The 20353-nt window shown below is 33.0% G+C and overlaps 1 protein-coding gene across 1 annotated transcript in view; it reads left to right on the forward strand.

Annotated features, from left to right (window-relative positions):
- The window catches only part of LOC100740193, a 30084-nt gene extending 12950 nt beyond the window's left edge, over positions 1-17134 (forward strand). The window contains exons 2-4 of the mRNA XM_003492913.4: positions 847-1014; positions 10759-11018; positions 12016-17134. Of these exons, the coding sequence (XP_003492961.1) occupies positions 847-1014; positions 10759-11018; positions 12016-12115 (528 nt within the window). The 3' untranslated portion in view covers positions 12116-17134. The remainder of the gene's footprint in view (positions 1-846; positions 1015-10758; positions 11019-12015) is intronic.
- The last annotated feature ends 3219 nt before the right edge of the window (positions 17135-20353 follow it).

Genomic DNA, 20353 nt, shown 5'->3' on the forward strand with positions numbered 1-20353 from the left:
TACACCAATAATATACTAAAATTAAATATGCGATTCGTTGATTAAATATTATTGCTAGAATTAGTCATGATAATCTCTTTATGAGTTCAAAAGAATCTTCTCTATCTGAGTCATAGCTTAAAAATCAGAAAAGATGATACTAAATTATTTTTCAAATAAAATTATGCCATAACGTTTACCACTTTAGCATTCACATAAGTCAATATTATTATTACGCGTCTTCTAAAACTAGATTTTATCGTGTCATATTATAAATGTGGGTCTTTATGCACTTATGGAAAATTTAAAGGTGCAAAAATGTGCAGAATACATATAATATACAATAATACATGAAATTTCCAAAATAGAGTATTCGTTATAATCTTCAACAGATAAAACGAGTCTCCTCAGTTGCGATCATAAAAATGTAAATTTGCATAAAAATCCTCAGTCATCATAATATTTTACAAAATCTCCTCATTCGTCATTTACTAACTAAATTACGTTCCATGTATACGAAAACAAGTGTACAAATACTTAAATATCGACAGACAGATTTGATTAAAATAGCAAAGAAAGCTGCCGCTACAAAGTGATGTTCGATAAAGTTTATTTTCAAATTATCAAACAGTTAGTTCGGAGTTTTCGCCGCGCCCACCTTTCCCATCGACAGAAATTTAAATTGCAAAATTGTTCATTATTAATCGATTGCCTCTGCTTGGTACGATCTGCATTTGTATTTTCTTTTTTACCGCGTCAGCCTATTGTTTTTAAAAGAAGAATCGATATCCGGTTTATCGGATTTTTAATTAAATATCTAGATATTACAGGAATAATGAATATTTTATTTATGGTGTCCTTTCAAAGATGATCACGGCGTTGCCAGTACCCTCGGTGAAGGTCTTTCACAAAACTTACTATCAGGAAAAAGGATCCAGGATAGGGAACAGTCAACCTGGAAGTCCTTTGGCCGAGAATGAAGCAGTGCTAGCGCTAGTTGACAAAGAACCTCCGGAATATTACTTTTGTGGCAAGGTAAGAACCATTATATCGATAAACCATAAGTATTAGATATTTTTTTTAATAAAAACAAACGTGTTCACGTAGTATCGTAGCTTAGAATACCATGCTTTTAGATACAGTGGCTACTAAAAGTATTTGTATTGTATTTGTAAATTATAGACAAAAAATATGACAAGCAATTTTTAAATTCAATAATCAGTTTCATATTACGAAAATTGTCCTTTTATTTGCTTTTGATATCACGTATATATTTTTGCAACCTATTGGACATTTCAATAATAATTCGTTACGTGATTGTTCGCAGAATTTCACAGATCAACTATTTTTAAGAAAGTTATATTTATAAAGCGAACAAATTGATCGAATTCACAAAATTAACAAAAACGAACTTGAGTTCTTCTCGTGTGCTCTTCATTTGTCATAGCGTTTACGTGTTATTTAAGTATGTACAAGTATTTGTACATTAAATTTCGCACTGTTTAATAGTATTTTTATATGAGCACAAAAATTTGATACTATGAAAATGAAATTGTATAGGAGAACTGGTAAGAAAATACTTTATCGAAGATTAAGACTATGCGCAAATACTTTTGTAGCCATTGTACTTTTGGAAATCTTTTTCCAAAGAAATTATAAAATTTTGTTGTATCGATCCTTTGCATGTATATTTATTAGTGCTTGAAGCACATTTATCACTTTGTCACTTTCTTCGGGTAAGAATAATCTAAATTACATGAGTTACCATTGCCATTATGTAGAACTCCTTTGGGAAAAAGTTTTCTCTCGGCTGACACGATTTCGGTCATTCTACTTGGGAAAATAAAAGAACTCTTGATCACTGACAGCTAAAAATTAGACGAAGAAAGTTAATAATGTTCTGAAGTGACATTTATCAAGCGTCTAAACATAATTCATAATCTCCACAATTGCAAAAGGTTAATTTAGTACCTGCTGCATTTAATTGACAAAGATCGATTACTTTTAACCTTTTAAACGTACGAATCGTCAGAATTTTCTTCAGAAAAATGACTAATGGGCGAAAACGAATGCAAAGCTACTGTCAGTGATTCTCTGAAAACAAAAGGTACTTGCTACTTGAAACAGTTCGACGCAAAGTTTAAGGAGATAATTTTACACGTGATTAGCGAAAAACTGAAAAGTCAGTGACTTTTTGAAAACGAGAGATATTTACGAAGTTATTGCATATAAAACTTAGTACATAAAGAGGAAAAGGTAATTTTTGTGACAGTTCGCTAAAAGAAGGCGGAAACAAAGTCTCTGAAAACAAAAGATATCGATCACATTAGTTAAATATAGAAATTAGAAAGTTTCGTAGTTAAAACTCAATCGATGGACAACCGCAAATGGTGTTTGCTACGTAGTAAAGATCACAAGCAAAATTTCCAACAACATCGTACCAACCGATAAATCAACAGACCTCAATTACGATCTTAATTAACTCGAATAAGTCTTATCTTAGTACAAATGTATGTACATAGTTCTTCGTATAAATACAATCATTGTCTTCTTCCTTTGCTTCGCTCTTGGCTATTTTCAAGTATAAATACAATTTACGTACGTGAATTTGATATCGATGAAAGACGCGATGAATTTCCACAAAATGCCTCACACGCATCGCTTGTTCCAATTCAGGTTATTTATAATTTTTTAATCGATTTACGACGAACTACGGTACGGTTTCGAATTACGACGAATTTTAAACGAACTACGTAGCGTTCTTGGTATTGATGAAAACACGCATATACATAAGTAGTACGTAGTGACTCACGAAGGTAATTGAACACTTCCACAAACCTTTTATAAATATACTTGTTATGTATATTATGGAAAACATTTCAAGATTCCATTAATATTGTAATGAGATACGTCTATTATAATTACTAATTTCACGTGCATTTCGTAGAAGTCACAAAACCATCTACGCAGTTAATTATCCATTATTAATAAACCAGCCCATGATATATTTTAACGCACACATTGTTATCGCTAGTTATATTTGAAGACAATAGGAAAAGAACGTAATTCTTCGTTAATTTTCTGATTTTAATGTTATTTGCTAGCTATTGTATAAAAGAATGTATTTTAAAATGAGACTATCAAAATGCGGATAATTAAGTGTACAATGAACATTTTTGTGAACGATCAATAATACTTACGTAATATTGGTATAATATCATAAGCCTAATCTCATAACATTCAATATCCTCGAGATGTACGTTCCCAATAAATATCTTGTAATTTTTATATACATTTGCGGACTGTTTTCGAATTCTATCGATGCAATGATTAATTATATCTCATTACAAGTGTTGGAATACAATTTTCCAAACGTTGCGTATAACGCAAACAATGTATTCATAAAAATCTTCTATGATAATTATTCGCGTAATTTTTATAAAAAAAAAAACAGTGAAATTTCTAAAATTCGTAGAAAAATAAGGGATGCGGTCAAAGGTCATTTCTGATCAAATATAAGATTACGAAGAAAGACAAAGCACAAAATTAATGAGTTCTGAGATCGCGGAGGCGTTGTATACGATTTTCCTCGGAACGTTTAAAATATTAATGTTAATTAACTTTATTCGCTTCTCTGTCAAACTTGATTTTCCAACACTCGCATTCTACCACTGTCGGCAAAAACTTTTCAATCTAGTCAAGTGCTCTTACGATGGCCGAACGTGTTCAAGAAACGATCTCTAATACTCCTACTGTTGCTGACGCAACGTTTTATCTCCCTATCCAAATGTTCTGTACTTTTTCAACGTCGTCGCTCTGAGATGTTACGTACTGACGTAATATCATTTCCTCTTTTACTTTTTTGAGAAAAGTTAAGTGCCTTATGTATATAGATATATTAGCGGTAAAAGCAAATGAACGTGCTTCGGTTTATTTTAAATGAATAAATACGTCAAACGAAGATTATACACGAGTAGTATGACTTTTATCAACGAATAACATGTTGCGAAAAATATATGTATACACACGGTCTATCCCAAAAATAACGGAACTTCTTAAAAATAAGAAAGCAGAGAAATCCTTTCGACGAAAATCTTTTATTTTATTCAACTACTACCGAGACGTTGCGCGTCTTTTCGTGGTATCGCTTTGAGTATCGTAACGGCTCCTCTTCGTTGTTATTTGAAGCCGTGAGAAGAAAAAGTAGTTGCATCGCTGCATCTGATGAACAAAATGGGTGGTATGATATCTTAATTTGCTTGTTTTCAAGAAAAGCAATTACAGCCGCATTATCACGTAACAGAAGCAGATTTTTCGACGCGTCAGCGAACTCTACCCTGACGTTGATTGCTATAACTCTTTAGCTAATTCTTCACTTAATTCTGTTATAACTCTAAGCTTTAAATGACATTAATCGCCATAAAAATTTAACTTGATGATAATAAAGGATGTATTTCTACGTGACAAAAGTTTCATTATTATTGTCGCCATTGGTTTTTTCTAATCCTAAGAAATTCGATTATTTTTAGGCAGACCGTGTGTAATACATGAGAATCGAATGATTCGTGTAATTTAACACGTGGGTGTTTCTGTTAAACGTTTTGATTCTCAAATGTTGTGTTCGTATATTTCATCGAACGAATAGTACAAATATACTTTTTGGAAATTACTTCATAATTCACAGTTTAAGCAAGGGAAGTTGTAAAATAAAATTAAGTGAACTAATCCAAATTATGGGAGTCACTTATTATCCGAAGATACCGTTTGAATGTTAATATGAATAAATAATTCGATCTGAAAATCATTGCTAACAAGTAGCACACAGGGACATTAATATATTCTCAATTATTAATTCAATAATAGCTGTACAAAATATTTGCAAAATTAAATAATTGTAATATTTAAAAAGTTTTTAAAGTTTCTTCCATATGTATAATCAAAATTTTACTATATAATATAGCATAAACCTTTGTCAAAAAGATTCCATTATATTTTTCCTGCAACAAATATCGATCATATTGATAATTAAGATGAGTGCAAGCATTTCTATAACTCTCATCCTCTCCGCAAATGATTATTTCAAATATATAAATGCAACCGCAATGATAAAAGCAGTTCTAAAACTTTTGATTAGAAACAATCAGTCGCACAATCTGATTAAAAGTAAATGTAACGAAACATCGCACACCATTTCCAAATAATTTACATTAATTTAAAATTCTTCATTTAAATTCAGTTGCGGCGCACGAAACTGAACAACTTCGGAATAATTTCATAGCTGCGAAACGCGGTGTACTCTACGTTCGGAAAAAACCGATGTCAGGGAAAATTGTGCCGTATTCTTTATCAGATTCCATCGTCGCTCTTTATAAATAGAATTTCCGGGGCAAGTCCGGTTAAAAACGCGGCGGACGTGATCCTCGTGTAAACGCGTGAACCGAGCGGCGGCACGCGTACGAGAAGAAAATCCTCCGACACGGAGAAAAGAAAGAAGAAAGGAGGCTACGAGCTTCGCTTATGAATTTCAAATGATTTCTACTTGAGATTTCAAAGGCAAATTACCTGTGAATGCGAAACTTTCGGCCGTTCAGAGGAATCCACGTATTCGGTGGGATTAACATTTTTTATTGCTCGTGAGAATCTGGGTCGAGAGAGGAATCGTCAATAAAAATTGAGAAATGCAAGAATGCGAGACGCGTAGTAGAATTTTTCCTGTATTTAGAAATAAATCTAGTACAGTGTGAAATTAAGACAAACTGCCTGCAAACACGAAACGTCAGGATGTGAAATTAGCGTTTTTGGTGTTAAGCTTGAGGAACTTGAACTTTTGATAATTCGAGATATATCAAGGAAAGACGAAATGAAAAGGATAAACGATTAATTTGTTTGATATGTAGATTATTTAATATATGGGATAAGTATTAACGAAGAAAAATATCTTTTTAACAAATTGAGTAAATTATCATATAAAATTAGAATAATTACTAGTTGGGATATTTATTTAATTAATGAAAAAAAAATAGAAATTTTTCTATAGTGTTCTACGATAGACAGAATCGGTTAGTTTACGCAGACAGAGGGTATACATCACATTCATACAGATATTTTTTCGAGTATCTCTTTAGATTGCTTCTCTTTAGAACATTCCGAATGCATTCCAACTGCATTCATTTAACTCGACGCATTTAGCGAATGTATTTAAAAAATATTACTTGAATCCAAAGATCCAAGCAATTTAAACTTCAAATACAGAGATTCCAATTAGTATCAAATTATGTACGTATTATATTGCACGATATATATCATTTCTTGCATACATTTTGTTGTGCAACGTGTTTAATTGCATTGTATAAGGAAGTTGGAATTTAATATGTCAATTAGAGAACTACGATTCACTGACATATCCTTGGAAAATAGTGAGAAACTGTTGCCTTCGACTTTGAAGCCTGAAACATTCGATACCTATTACTCAATAATGATAAAAACAACGATCGATATTACTTGTAGAAAGAAAGCAAGAAGAATCTAACATAATATAATATACGCTCACAACATCCGCTATTTTCTACCAGACTCCGAAAGGTGAAGGTTGAAATAAGGAGTTAGTGCAAACGCAATCTATGGATTAGCCATGTATATAGATGAAATTTTTATTTCAGCCTTATGACCCCTATTTTATTCTCAAATTTCCTCTCTAATACAGGCTTATTTAAATTGGGTAATAATAACGTGCATACGTAAGAGAAAATATCGTTTAACTTTTGCCTCTGTTTTCTCCTTCTTCTTGTTCGTATCTTATTGAATTTATTAGGTTGTCGGAAAAGTGTCTTCCTTTCGCAAACGTGTTTTTTACGACAGTGCACCTTCATACAAACGTGAAACCAAATCTGTGAAATGTCGCGGAGTTTATCTCAACAGAACAAAATGAATCGTACGTAATTCGGCAAAATAATATAAAATAAAAAACGTTGTGCGTCTATTATTTCCTCATAAAACGAAAGAAACTTTTCGGACAACCTGATAGTTTCGTGTAAATTCTACGATAATTATTCATTGATTTAAACAATCGGAAATTTTATGATTCGTAATACTTGACATTTCGCTAACTTTGATCTATTTTGGAATTTATATTGTGAAAGTTTTCTTCCTACAATTTTTTAACGTTTACATTTAAATGGCGCAAAATTTTATTTGTCAAACAAATATCGTCGTATCTGTAAAACACAGAAAAAGCTCGCCAACTTTTTTCTGAACCGCGATACAAGCACGCTGTCAAACTACAATTCCGATTAAAAAATTTTTACAGATCGAACCCGTGCAAATCTTCCAAACACCTGCAGGGTTCGTAGGACGACCACGTTTAGAGAGAGCTCTCTGAATCCCTTAAATTAGGCTTTAATTGCAAGTAATCTCATTTTATAAAATATCGATCAACAAATTCTCTGGCTGTTTCCTCGGGAACACCGTTTTCCCTATATTTCACGGGATAGCTGAAACTTCGTCCTACAAACACGAGTTCTTTCCATCTGAATTTCATTATGAAACTTTACGGGACGCAGAACAAAGAGAAAAAGTAGCTCCATGGAAATGTAGAATCTCCGTGAAAATTCTCATTCAGTCAAACGGTGTTGATTTTCTAGCAACAGCCAGAGGACGATAATTCGATTAGGGAACGACGAAAGTCTCTGGTCGACTCGGGGATGCGAACGGCTGCAAATTAATCACGATTTTTCCTTTGCATAATTTTTCCATGGAAAAATGGAAGCGCCACGTTTCTCCGTTGTAGCATAGCGAATTACCAGGACAGAAATTGAATATTTCCTGGACTCGGCGCGGCGTGCGGAAAATGACGTCATTGAAAACTCGTGGGCGTTCTGTTGAAGCGGCCCGTAACTACGCGATAAAGCACATAGAGTCCTGTTTGGAATTTATTTTCCCGCCTCTCACCGCGCACCTCCTCCGCAGGTAATTTTTATGAACATCCTTCCCCGATAATCGACGCTAAATTTAGCTGTTCTTTTTTTACATCTAAACGACCATCTTCTTCTTCGTCGTCGTCGTCGTTAATACAACTTTCGGGATAATAATAGGGCGATGAGATATGGAGTTGTTATCATCGACACGATGCTTTACGATGTGGATCCTATGACGTGTAGACACAGTGTTTGTTATTTTCGTTATTCTGGACGAAGGAATTTGTTGTTGTTGTGAAATGATTAATGGACTTTTACGATAATAATTATACGTTTCCTGTCTTGAGATTCTTTTTCGCGTACATCGTGTGAATGGAGTGAAGCGAAAGTGAGAATATTAAGTTTAGATGATTGGAAGGTTGGAAAGAAACTTAATTTCGAACTGCTACGAATTATAACATTCTAAAACATTGCAAATGTGATTTTGTCGTAATTTTGTTTGAATCCCTCAGACTAATAGATAATACTCCTATATAGATTGTTATAATTTTTCTGACGTTGGAATATACAATTTCGTGATGAATGCAACTGTATACATTTTCTACTTGAAAGATTATGATTAGTCTATTCATTTCTCCGAGTTTGAATGTATCATAGGCTATATTATTTTATTACTATGATTACTATTAAAAGGAAACGTCTCAACAGGAGACTCTTAACTTTTATTTCAGGCATAAGCTGCTTTCCTGTTGGGAAAACATTGAGAAAAATATGAAAGAAACGTTTTTAGTATACGTTATTTCCTGTTTCAATTTTCCAAACAAATCCAACATCAAAAGCAAGATCAGCTGTAGTAGGATCAAAGGCGAAGTTTCAGTTAAGATCGGATATAAATGCATACGAGCTGTGAATTTATTAAATTTGGTTTTAAAAATTATTTTTTGAGAGAAAAGACCAGAACTGCGTTGACAAAGGAAAATAAAATCAGTTAGATTTTCATGAATAACGAATAAGTTGAGAATAAATGAAATTAACAGATTTTTATTTGAAAAAATGATAGATTTGAATAAATAGTTGAATTTTACCCGCCATATGAGGAAAATTATACAGTTTTTGGTGTTTCGCTGGTTAACGTCGCATGACGGTAATCTAAGTTGAAATCTGCTAGTTAGCAAAATGATGCAATTTGAGAAATTCATTAAAACCTTCAAGGCTCAGCCTTGAAACTCGATATTATCTATGGATAGTGAGAGGGGAAATGCGAAGCTCGAATTTTCACTATTTCAATGCTAGAAATTGCTTCCCTTGGATGTTCGTCCGCCTTGAAAATTTGAAAGTAATCTCAGAAATCCTTGAATATGAAACGAAAACGCCCTAAACGAACCATCTAAATTTTCTGCGAATTTATTAACGAACTTTCCAATAATTACAACTGTTGTAAATCATCATTGAAATGTTTTCAGGTAATATTTACAAATTTCATACGGATATTTTGAGAGCAGAATGATTAGCATGTAATTAAAAAGAAAAGAAAAAACCGGAAAGCATTTCCTTTTCGTTGTCCCTATAATCTATAAAAAATATATATAAAATATATAAAAAAGTGCTCAAAGCTCTTTCATTTATCTCTTATTTCAAACCATCTTTTTTTTCATCGCTCAAACATAGCGCAAATGCGCTCGCATGCTTAATAGATTATTCTATGCCATTTTAACGCTTTTCTCTGTTTGTTATGATTTTCATAAAGAGAATGCTAAAAATTAATACGATACTATAGCTATCCGTTTAATTATTCCATCACAATTTAATTAATAATAGGTTTTTTTAAACATGACGTCGCGCGTCCAAGTTCTGGTGTTTCTTCTTCGTTTAACTTCTCAGTTGCAGGATATTTCAAGAATTCTATTTCTAATTAAGTCGATCCACTCCTGCGCAGCGTACTGGGAACAATGTTTGCTTTCGCGTAACTCTACATAGAAAGGAAAATTCCTCACAAAGAGGAACCTTCAAAGTTAAAGCTCGCATTTAGCAAAGTAACTTGCTAACGACAGCTGACACAACATTAAATAAACTATCTTTTAAACAATGAAACATTGTAGGAAAAGAACAAGCAACAAAGAACAAAAGAACAAGTACGCTTTCAAAGAACCGTACGAAATGTGGAAAAAATTCTTTTATAAATGGAAGGTATAGATTTTTATTCTTTGAAAAATTTTGAAGATTACGTCTAAATTTGAAATTTAAAGTCGATGACATTTTGCTTAGATCACGATGAAAACAGATATCAAAGCAGCACTGAAAGTAAAAATAAATCGAAGAAATTACAGAACGTCTAGACGGAGAAAAATTATTATTTCGCAAGATAACAGTATCGTAATATAATTAAGGAAAAGAATTTAGTGTTCGAAGTAACTAGAATTCTAAAAATATTGAAAATGGTCACTTGATTTTCATTAAACTAAAAGAATTATGATAATATGTATAGAACATAAATTTTTATAAACAATACAAATTTTATTAAAGAACGTACAGATCCAATTTCTACGACGATGTTCCACTTTATTAATTTAATTATTTTGATTCATTTCATTCCAATTACATCATTTCAATCAATTTAAATTCCATCAAATATTAACTCGTATAATTATTCTATTATTCGTATTAATTTCTCAATCTCTATATGTATCAGTTATTTATTTAATTATTTATTAGTTACTATCAATCTCACCTTTAAAAAGAAAGATTCTTGTTTCACAGTATCATTTTTTTAATATACTCATACTACTCGTAGAATAATCTGATAAACTACGTAAAGTATAAACTATGAAGCTGATTATTGATTCAGGCTTTTTCAATGTTTTCGAAGGTCAATTCTTTACACGTGGTAGTTGGATCATTGCTGTTGGGCGCAGTGGTATTGGTGGTCGGTCTGGTGCAACTTGCACCTGGTGCAGAAGCTGCACAAAACTCCACCGCCCTTATCGTCGTTGGATGCAGTTTGCTGGTGATTGGCGTGTTCCTCGCGCCTCTCAGAGCTTTGTGCATCAAGAAACAAAAGGCTGGTCAGAAGGATGGAACACATCAAAGAAGTGTTACCAGCATAGACATGCTTTTGGCTCAACACAGGTGAGTCCGGACGCAGTGCGGATTATGTTTTGCGACTGAAATAATACAAACGACGACACGAGCATCATAGACGACTTGTTTAATCGCTCGTGAAATTTTTATTGTTTTGTTGATTGAGAGAAAACATCGATACAATTTTCCTCTGTTACTTAATTTATGAATAAATATGGGAAAATTTGAATATTTCATTCAATAAAATTTGATGTATATGTAAAATTAAAATTTATAAAATTTAATGTAAATATTTGATTCATTTGGTATATTTTAACATTGTTGTCGCGTCAAACGTAATTTAAACTAATTCAAACGTTTTTTAAATTAGGGAAATCTTGCAATAAATCAAAGAAAATTATTAATATTATATCTGTCGAAAAATTCTATTGTTTCTTATGTTCCTATTTGCTTACTCGTTTTAAAACTTATTCGCTAACTTGTGATACGATGACTATCATTGTATGAGATCGTATTCCATTTTTCTAGTGATTCAGTAACTTCATTCGCATAAGAATCTTTTATTTTTTTTATTGAAATTACGTCATCTTCATTCTTTAAATATTTTTTATCCAGAAGATACTGTAACGATCGAAGCAAATGAGAATCAAAAAGGATCAGATCAAGTCATTCTTTTCAAAACCGATTTAGAAATTTTCTATCGCGACGCATACGCGATAACATTACCTTCTGGTATTCGTACAAAGTAGTATCATTATCTAATAGCGTATTTATCGTTAAACTTTTAGTAACAAATTAATAATTGCCATCTGTATTCATTGTCTCTGTGCCTGAGATGAAAATAATAGAAATCAGATGTAAACGACGAAACTTTCCCGCAGAGTTACTAACTTTCGAAGCCAATTCCAGTTTCGAAATTAACCCTTGATATTCGAATAAGGATTAAATGACAAAGTTTGAAGTTTATGAGAAACGAATAGAAAAGACTTTATAATAAGTAAATAAAACGCAGTAGTAACATTGCTGAATATTTTTTTACAAACAGAGACTTCACAGTGCTGACGCCTGATGAATTGGAAGATCTCGTCGGCCGACCAACCTCCGCCCTGGAGAATAAAATCCGCAAACAGGGACACAATACCTAGGTATTGTCGGCCTCGAAGAAGGCCCATTCATCGTCACCATCGTGCTCGAACACGCCATCGTCATCGACGTCGCCAGGAACTAGCTCATCCATTCTCTACACGCATCGTTACGACTCTCGAGAACATAGTCTGGTTTAAGCAAGAATAAAAAAAGAAAAAGCAGAAAAATCGAAAAAGGCGAGAAAAAAGGAAACTGGCGTACGGTCAGCTTGACTTTTTAGATAAAATCAATTTTCGACTAGTGTGCACGTACCAAGAGCTGTTTCTTTCTACGAAGGTTGCACGCCTTGCCTTTAGCTTGGTGCAAGCGGTATCCCTAAGGCGATCGAGCGAAACATCATGAATATCATGAACGATTACGTTGCTTTCGTTTGATAAGCACACGCGATAGAATCGCCTACAAACACATAGTACATTCTTTACGATTGATTGACCGTTGTTGTTGCTTCGTGGACTCGGGTCCAATTGTTCCGAACACGAATAAAAGATCATGCAGCAGAAACTCGACATGTGAATCGAAGAAAAGTCGACGACACCGGCAAGGAAGATATTAACCGAAGACGCTGAAATCTTGACTACGAAAGGGGCATAACGTGATGACGATGAAGGTGATCAATTGGAATAACGATCCCTTCTAACCGTGAACATTTTCTTCGTAAATCGATTGGACGAATCGGAGAGTTTGAAAGGAGAATTTGCAGAACGAGTGGCATTCAATTCGCATAAAATAATGCAAAAGATAAAGCAAAAAGGGACCTAATTACCGGCTGCCTTCCTTTCATCGTCGTCCAAAACTCTCTCGGTTCACTGTAGGATCTTATTTCCTTAAGCACGTGCGGACTTTACTATCGTTTCAAAGCAGCAGCACACTTGTTTCGAACGATCCTGTGTACGAATGTTTTGACTAGAGTAATCGTGTAATGTATTTCAAGTATAGTTAATCCCGTGATCGTTCGTTGGCTCGCAAAAGCGTCGAGAATTGCGAAAACAGACCCGATGCACGCGAATTACGTTTCAGCTGAGTCTTTGCACCACTTGTCGTTTGATAAGGGTAAGAGTAGAGTTTCAACATGACGAAATCGACTCGTACGCGCGAATCTCAAGAGGATCTGCCTTTTGGTTATACTCGTTGAAGACTATACCAATGACGAAACTAGTCTTCCCTCGAACGAACACAGCAGAATACATTCGTCGTCGAGGAGTCTAGCTTATTTGTTCGTGTAGATATCTTCGAAGAATCTTCGACAAAGGAATGATCGGAGAAGATTTGTGTAGATGGCTGATCGAATTGTCATCAGGAACATCCAAAGGCTGCTTCACGGCTAACGATCACTGAAAGTTTTCGATTGTTCGGAACATCGTTTACCACAAGAGACCAAAAAAGCAATTTCGTTCGAGACTTCATTGTGTTCAAATCGCCAAGATACAAGTCTGACTCTCAAGTACGTTAACCGTTTAAACGTTATTAGAGAAAAAAACATTTAAATAAAAATATAGATCGATCGGTCGACGTGCCGCGAACAAAAAAATAAAGAAATCATGTATCGTAAAGTTTTTTGTATAAAAATTTAGATTAATTATAGCACTTGATTACTTCATTGCAACTGATCACTTCACGAAATAAAAGGATGGGACGAAGAGAAAGGGACAACAAGAGGGTAAAAGAAGGAAAAGAGCAGTAAATAAGTTTCATGCATTTGATGACGCGTGATGTTTAGGATTTAGCGATTTGGAAACGATCAAGCGAGCCAAGTAAGTAGCTTGGAGCGGCCTTGTTACAGTCAACAGACACCCTGCAGATACTCGGAAAATATTTTTAGTCGGGACCTGGTGCCCGTCCACTTGCCAGTAATACGTTTAAGTGAATAAACTTTCACACTATAAGTATCTATCACCGCATGATGTATTTGCACATATCTTCGACTATTAAGTAGTAGCTGTAAAAAGATTTGGAAGAATTTGGGTAAACGGAGAGGAATATGTATTTGTATGCACGAAACAGCGTGACGAGAGTCGATATCTCGAAAAAAGAACTTCTTAACTGATGAAAACGTCATATCTAATTAAGCGATTAATTCTCGAAACAAGGATTAACTTGCGAACGAACTAGAAATTATTTCATTCAACCATTATGTAGATAATAACGATATCATACCTAGAATTAATTTGCATAGTTTTTTTAAACATCCATCTGCTCCTCTAAGGCCACACAAAACTATATAGCCGTACATATGTATACCGCGTAAACGGAGAACGACAGTTACTTTCAGATATCGAGTTCCTGCTAAATTATCGCTACAATATCTTATCAATACTGTTTGCGTTCGATGAGATACGTTTCGAACAAGAAAAACGATAATTAAGGCGAGAAAACGAGTAACGAGAACGAAAATGAAAAGATCTACGGTCTCGTAAATATTTGAATAATTTAAAATAACGAAAAAAGAAAATGATTACTGAGCCGACCTCGCTCGAGATACTTTGCGAACGTTCTAATAATCTAATGAATTTTACGAGCGGCGATATATTTCATAAAATATTTTTATGGTCGACAAATACCATGAGAGAGTTTAAGGAACAAAACGAGAGCAAAGGTTCGCGATATACATACATATACATACGTATTACGTATACACGTGTCTTTTAAATTAGTAATTCATTTCGCCGACATTTGTGTACAGATAATTATATACTGTACTTAAATCATATGAGGATTGTTAGGTGTTTCATTCGGACACCGTTTCGTTGATTCTCGCGGCGCACGTTTCTATGATTTCGAGCATCGTTCTCCAGCGAAATTCTTCTCGCGGTTCATCAAGAACGGTTTCACGAGTGTTTTCAAGAGTTTTCATCGCGCAACAATATGAATGTCGTATCATAATAATCGTGGCATGATAGAAACGAATGTAACGCGGTTCATCTACTTGACACCCGTTATACGAGATCGTGGAACACGGTAATATATTATTCCGTTCCATGAAATAACTATAGAGAAATTCGTGGTTTTCATCGATCGTCGAAAGACGATTCGAAGGAAATTCGATCATAAATTGAACGTGTCGTAGCCGAACAATGAGGCCGCGAATGCTGAAACATACCGGAAAACGAATATTAATAAATTATGTGCTTCATATTACGAAACATAAATCGATGTTTAGGCTTAGTCCATAGGCGTTAAGGCTGCTCGTTCGTTTGTTAAAGAAATGGTGGAGTGAACGAGACTCTTGAAGAGCGATTAAAAATATTGTCGAATTTAGGGATAATTACTCGAGAAAAAAAACGATCGTATCGATCCCAGAAAGGCTGTTAGAATCATATTACATTTTCTATTTCATGCGTATAATTATAAATGATAATTCATATTCGAGGATTCGATTCTCTATACACGCCCAGACTATCGTAGACGATCGTTTCCTAATAAATAACTAAGAAATATTAGATTCATAAAATTTTTACAAATTTTAGTGCGATTTAATATTAGAATACGCATTACGAATAATAATCTTCCGATATCGATCAATTCAATGGAATAATACTATTACGATACAAAATTAAGAAGTTATACATAATAATTTCAGATAGATAATACCAAAAAGTACTTTATATATACATATATGTAAAAAAGATCATATATTAGCGTTAAATTTTAGAAACCTTTACTGGACAAACAGATTTCTGTTTAAATCCTGTTTTTTTACACACCCTCTATATAGGTATGCATTTGTATAAATATCTGCAGTCTAATTATAACAGTTCTAAACAGCTTAAAATCCAATGTATTCAATAAATTTCAATTATAAAAGTAATCTATATGTGGCGGTCATGAGATTCATAATGGCGTAAATCAAGATCTCGGAAATCTACATTTAATATGCAAGCATCTCTTAAAAGTATCGTTTCTTTAGTTTCCGAATTAACGAAGTTATAACTTTCATCTCTCTTGCAATACAATTTCACCACTTGAAGAATTATAAATTTGTTATTATATAATAGTAAAACAGTGGATTGACTTACACCATTATGATTCGCGTTCAGCTCTCCGTACGATTCAAGCGAATAAATATCATATCCATGGTATATGGTCTCTTTTAACAATAATTGTTTAATATTTTATTCGTGTAATGCCGATCGATAACTACCATTTTCTGGGCGTACAGAATGAATCCAGGCACACGAACATTGCGAAAAATCTATCGTTCGAAATTTTTACCGATTTTCTCATTGATGGCTAACGATAACGATGCGTACGGTGTTGTGAATTCCTGCAACAAGAAAGAAAGACAAATTCACGCTTAACAGCGTTAATGAACGTTTAAATAGCGTTACGTCATCTTTCATTGAGAATGGAAGTGAATGGAACAGCTTAATTAATCAGCATTTGTTTACGTGAAAATGTCATTAAATTATTATAGTCGATCTCGTTCTCAATCGTGTCGCTAATAATCGTGAACATAATGACGTAAGATTAAACGATAACACTACGTAACTAACGTAAGTTACTATAAGTAAGAAAACATAGAACGTGGATAGACGAGGTAGCATTCATTTCGAGTAATTCTCGAGCAACAAATTCGCGCCTGCAAATCTTTTCCTTTCGTTCACGGACAATGGTCGTGGTTTCGGAACCATATCTTTTTTGGTCCTCGATTAAGGAAACGAACGCTGAACAAGTTACGTCAATGCTCTGTCACAACACCTTAACAAAAAATTCAACAGCAACGTCCTCATTAATGTCAAATTTTGCAATTTAATAGAGAGTTAAGGGAAATTAATGCGTGTGTGATAACGAACCATTTAATTATGTAAGATATCGATTTTGTCTTATAATTTATACGATCGGCGTTCTGTCTTATTAATTAAGGATCAACAAAGGGTAGAGCGTACGTTTCTTCTTTTTTGCAACGAGCAATGAATTTCGAAGGAAACATATCTATCAAACAAGCGATACGTAGATAACTATTTTTTCATTGCCATTAGTATATACAGCAGAATGAAGTAAAAAAAGAGTAAGAGAAAAAAGAAAAAAGAAAAAAAAGGGGAAAGAGCGATTGAAACGACGCTAGATACGCCGCTACTAAACATTCGTTTATTATCGAACGACATCCCATTTTCGCTGAGATTTCCTTCTACAGTGAGAGACGTTTGCCTTAATTTGTAAAATGTCCGCTTCCTTTACATATATAAACATAAATCTTAGGAGGAGTTAGCAAAAACGAATAGTTTCGATGATGGATAAATATGAATACGTTTCTAGGCGAGCAAGCAGTTATTTTCGAACGTGAAGTAATTTGTAATAGATGAAAGGGGAAAAGGGCGATGGAAATATTTTTGGGAGAAACAAAGATTTGGATTCTCCTCTGTTCTTGGCGAATTCATTTCGTTTCGCGTATAGAACGCGACAGAACAGTAAGGATATTGTCATTGCTAAAATTATAGTTTCTTATCATTTCGAAATGCAAAGTTAGTTTCCTCCTTATCTGACGCTTCATTAATCAGTATGATCAATGTCTCGAGACATTGTATTTCTCCCTAAAATATTGCTCCCATGGTAGTACTTAATGTGAAACGAATCTGGGTAAGGTGCAACAAGGAAAATATCATTCATATATTAATTAGAAATATTATTAAAATTGAAAATAAAACCAAAGATAGTTATCCTGATTTTGCAATAATTTAAACGTAAATGCATCGTACATTTAAAATTGATTTTTTTTTTTTCATTTCATAATTGACTAAACCACGTTTCTCAATAATTTTTAACTGCTTCAATTTATCATAAATTCATCGAAATTACAAATCTCACACAAGATAATAAGAATTATAAAATTATGTATATGATTTATACGGTGGGAGTCTATCATACTTTATTTGCACAGAACAATTATAATTAGTAAAGGAGAACAGATTTCTTGTTGCATATTGGTATCCAGTTTAATATTAAGTCATTCAACGCACACACTTAGCTGTAAGAATTTTTATAATGGTGCTCTATGAGATCGTCTCTGCCGTCGAATGCTGATATCATCACACGATTTGTCTCTTTTAAATATCAAAACTTTTCTTTTTGTCGCTTATTAAAGCTAGATGAAGGAATCGAAAATATATTGCGTGTATTTACATCTTTGGCTTATTCCACAGAACACCACGGTACACGCTGAGTACTTTTTATTGTAAATATTAGGATACGTAAAGGAAGGATACAAAAAGGTGATAAAAAAACAGGGGTAGGATGAGTTCAACGCGCAATGATAATTTTTTTGTTAGTCGTAGAGGACGTTCGACGACTGTAAAAAAAATGATTATTATTGTTACTATCCTTATTATATATAAGTAGCCGTGTTTAATGACCAATTGGGATGTCATGACAAAATTGTTAGGACGAATTTTAATTGAAGTTACTAAAGGTGGACAGTTTTTAATCCGTGTCTGATAAAAAAAAAGAGAAGTTGCTACCGAGAATGATTTAAAAAAATTTCATACAAATTTCATGTTTAATTACGATTGTCTTCTGTATTTCTAATTCCCACTCGATATTTCACGCATATTTTAGTTGAAATTAAAATTGATTCGACGATATTGTATTCTGATTTTATGGATTACGAGACTCTGTTAAAGTTATTTAATCGCGCATTCATATAATCCGTGGCCGATTTTTTAGCCACGGAATTCACTATCAGATACGAATTAACGAGGCGCTATATGTCACACAGGAATTTAAGAAAAACGGCTTAATGCAAAGAAAATTTTGTAACGACACGAAATACACTATCGTATTGCCGATTAGTACACGTAATCGAGAAAGTTTTATCGATAAGCTTAAAACTAGAAATATCACAATAACGTTTACGGAATAATGATAAAACGTTCACGATGGCGTAACTTTTCATCGTTATGTCCGTGATAAGTCCATTCAGCGTTGTCTCCATAATTCAACATTGCTATATATCATTTTGCAATCACAAATTTCAAAGCACATGGTAAAAAGAATTCCAAAGTTACGTCAATTTTTCGTTACTATTAATGAGTTGCTCCTCCATTTAAATAATATAGTTGAACACTAATGATTAATAAAAATGGCTCTCAAGAACCAACTGGGATAAAGCAAACTTTTCGTATGAAAAGTTTAGTCTGTTTTATCACTGCCAGAGAGTATTTGAAAAATAACGTAGACTTCCTAAAGAAAAAGTATGATTAAGAATATAAACATAGATCGATCAGTTTCATCACTTTCGAATAAAGGAATCTTGATCGAGTTGATATACTAGTTTGTTTAATGTGTGCATGCTTGTAACGAGGTTCTGATTTCTTTTAAAAAAAAATAAAAGAAAAAATGGATTTTTATTGCACAAATTATTCTGGCATAGTATATTAATAAAAAAAGCAGGAATAAGAGGAAGAAAGTAAAATTAACCAGATATCGATGTTCCCTTTCGCCATCGTAAACGTATTAAAACTTCTACTAATGGCTATTACACATTACAAATATTTTATCTGGAATATTATTACCTTGTCGCTTGAAAGTTGTGTTAATCTGTATATTTTGTAAGCAAAGATTATCGATAGCAATTAATAAAGATACTATTACGACAGAAAATATGGTTCTAATTGTCATAAAATGAAGAAACATTTAAAAATACATAATATGTTTAAAATTTAAACGAATAGTGGTCATTACTTAATTGTACGAAACATTGTCTATTGGAAACAGAAGAATTTATTATATATATATAAAACATTTCTTAATTAACTGTAGAAATATAATTAATAATAAATTTTACTGAAGATCAATCCCAATTAACGAACCCATAAATAGTAAAAATATTAATAAATAACAAATTTTTGTTATTTACTATATCGTTTTTGGTAGTATAAATAGCATATAATTTACAGATTACATACAAAACGTAAAACAAAAGATATACTTTTCTAAATAGGCTTTATTTTCATGATTCTTAAATAAGTTTTTAATATAAAATATTCCTCATATACGTAAAAATTTATATGTAGTATATTATATATACTCGAATAAATACTATTAAGAAAAATAGTAAGTTAATTACTAATTTATATTTTGACTTTAAAATACCCAAGTATTATCGATAATTCCCAATTGTATTTTGTACTGTAATTATAAGCACTACAGAAATTTGAGATCGGAAATATGTAAATGAAAACTTACTTTATTTTTGCTCAGTTAGTTTAGATTTCTAAATGCACTTATATACACACATATTTCAA

This window comes from Bombus impatiens, unplaced genomic scaffold (genome assembly GCF_000188095.3).
Source record: "Bombus impatiens unplaced genomic scaffold, BIMP_2.2 scf_0899, whole genome shotgun sequence".
NCBI lineage: Eukaryota > Metazoa > Arthropoda > Insecta > Hymenoptera > Apidae > Bombus > Bombus impatiens.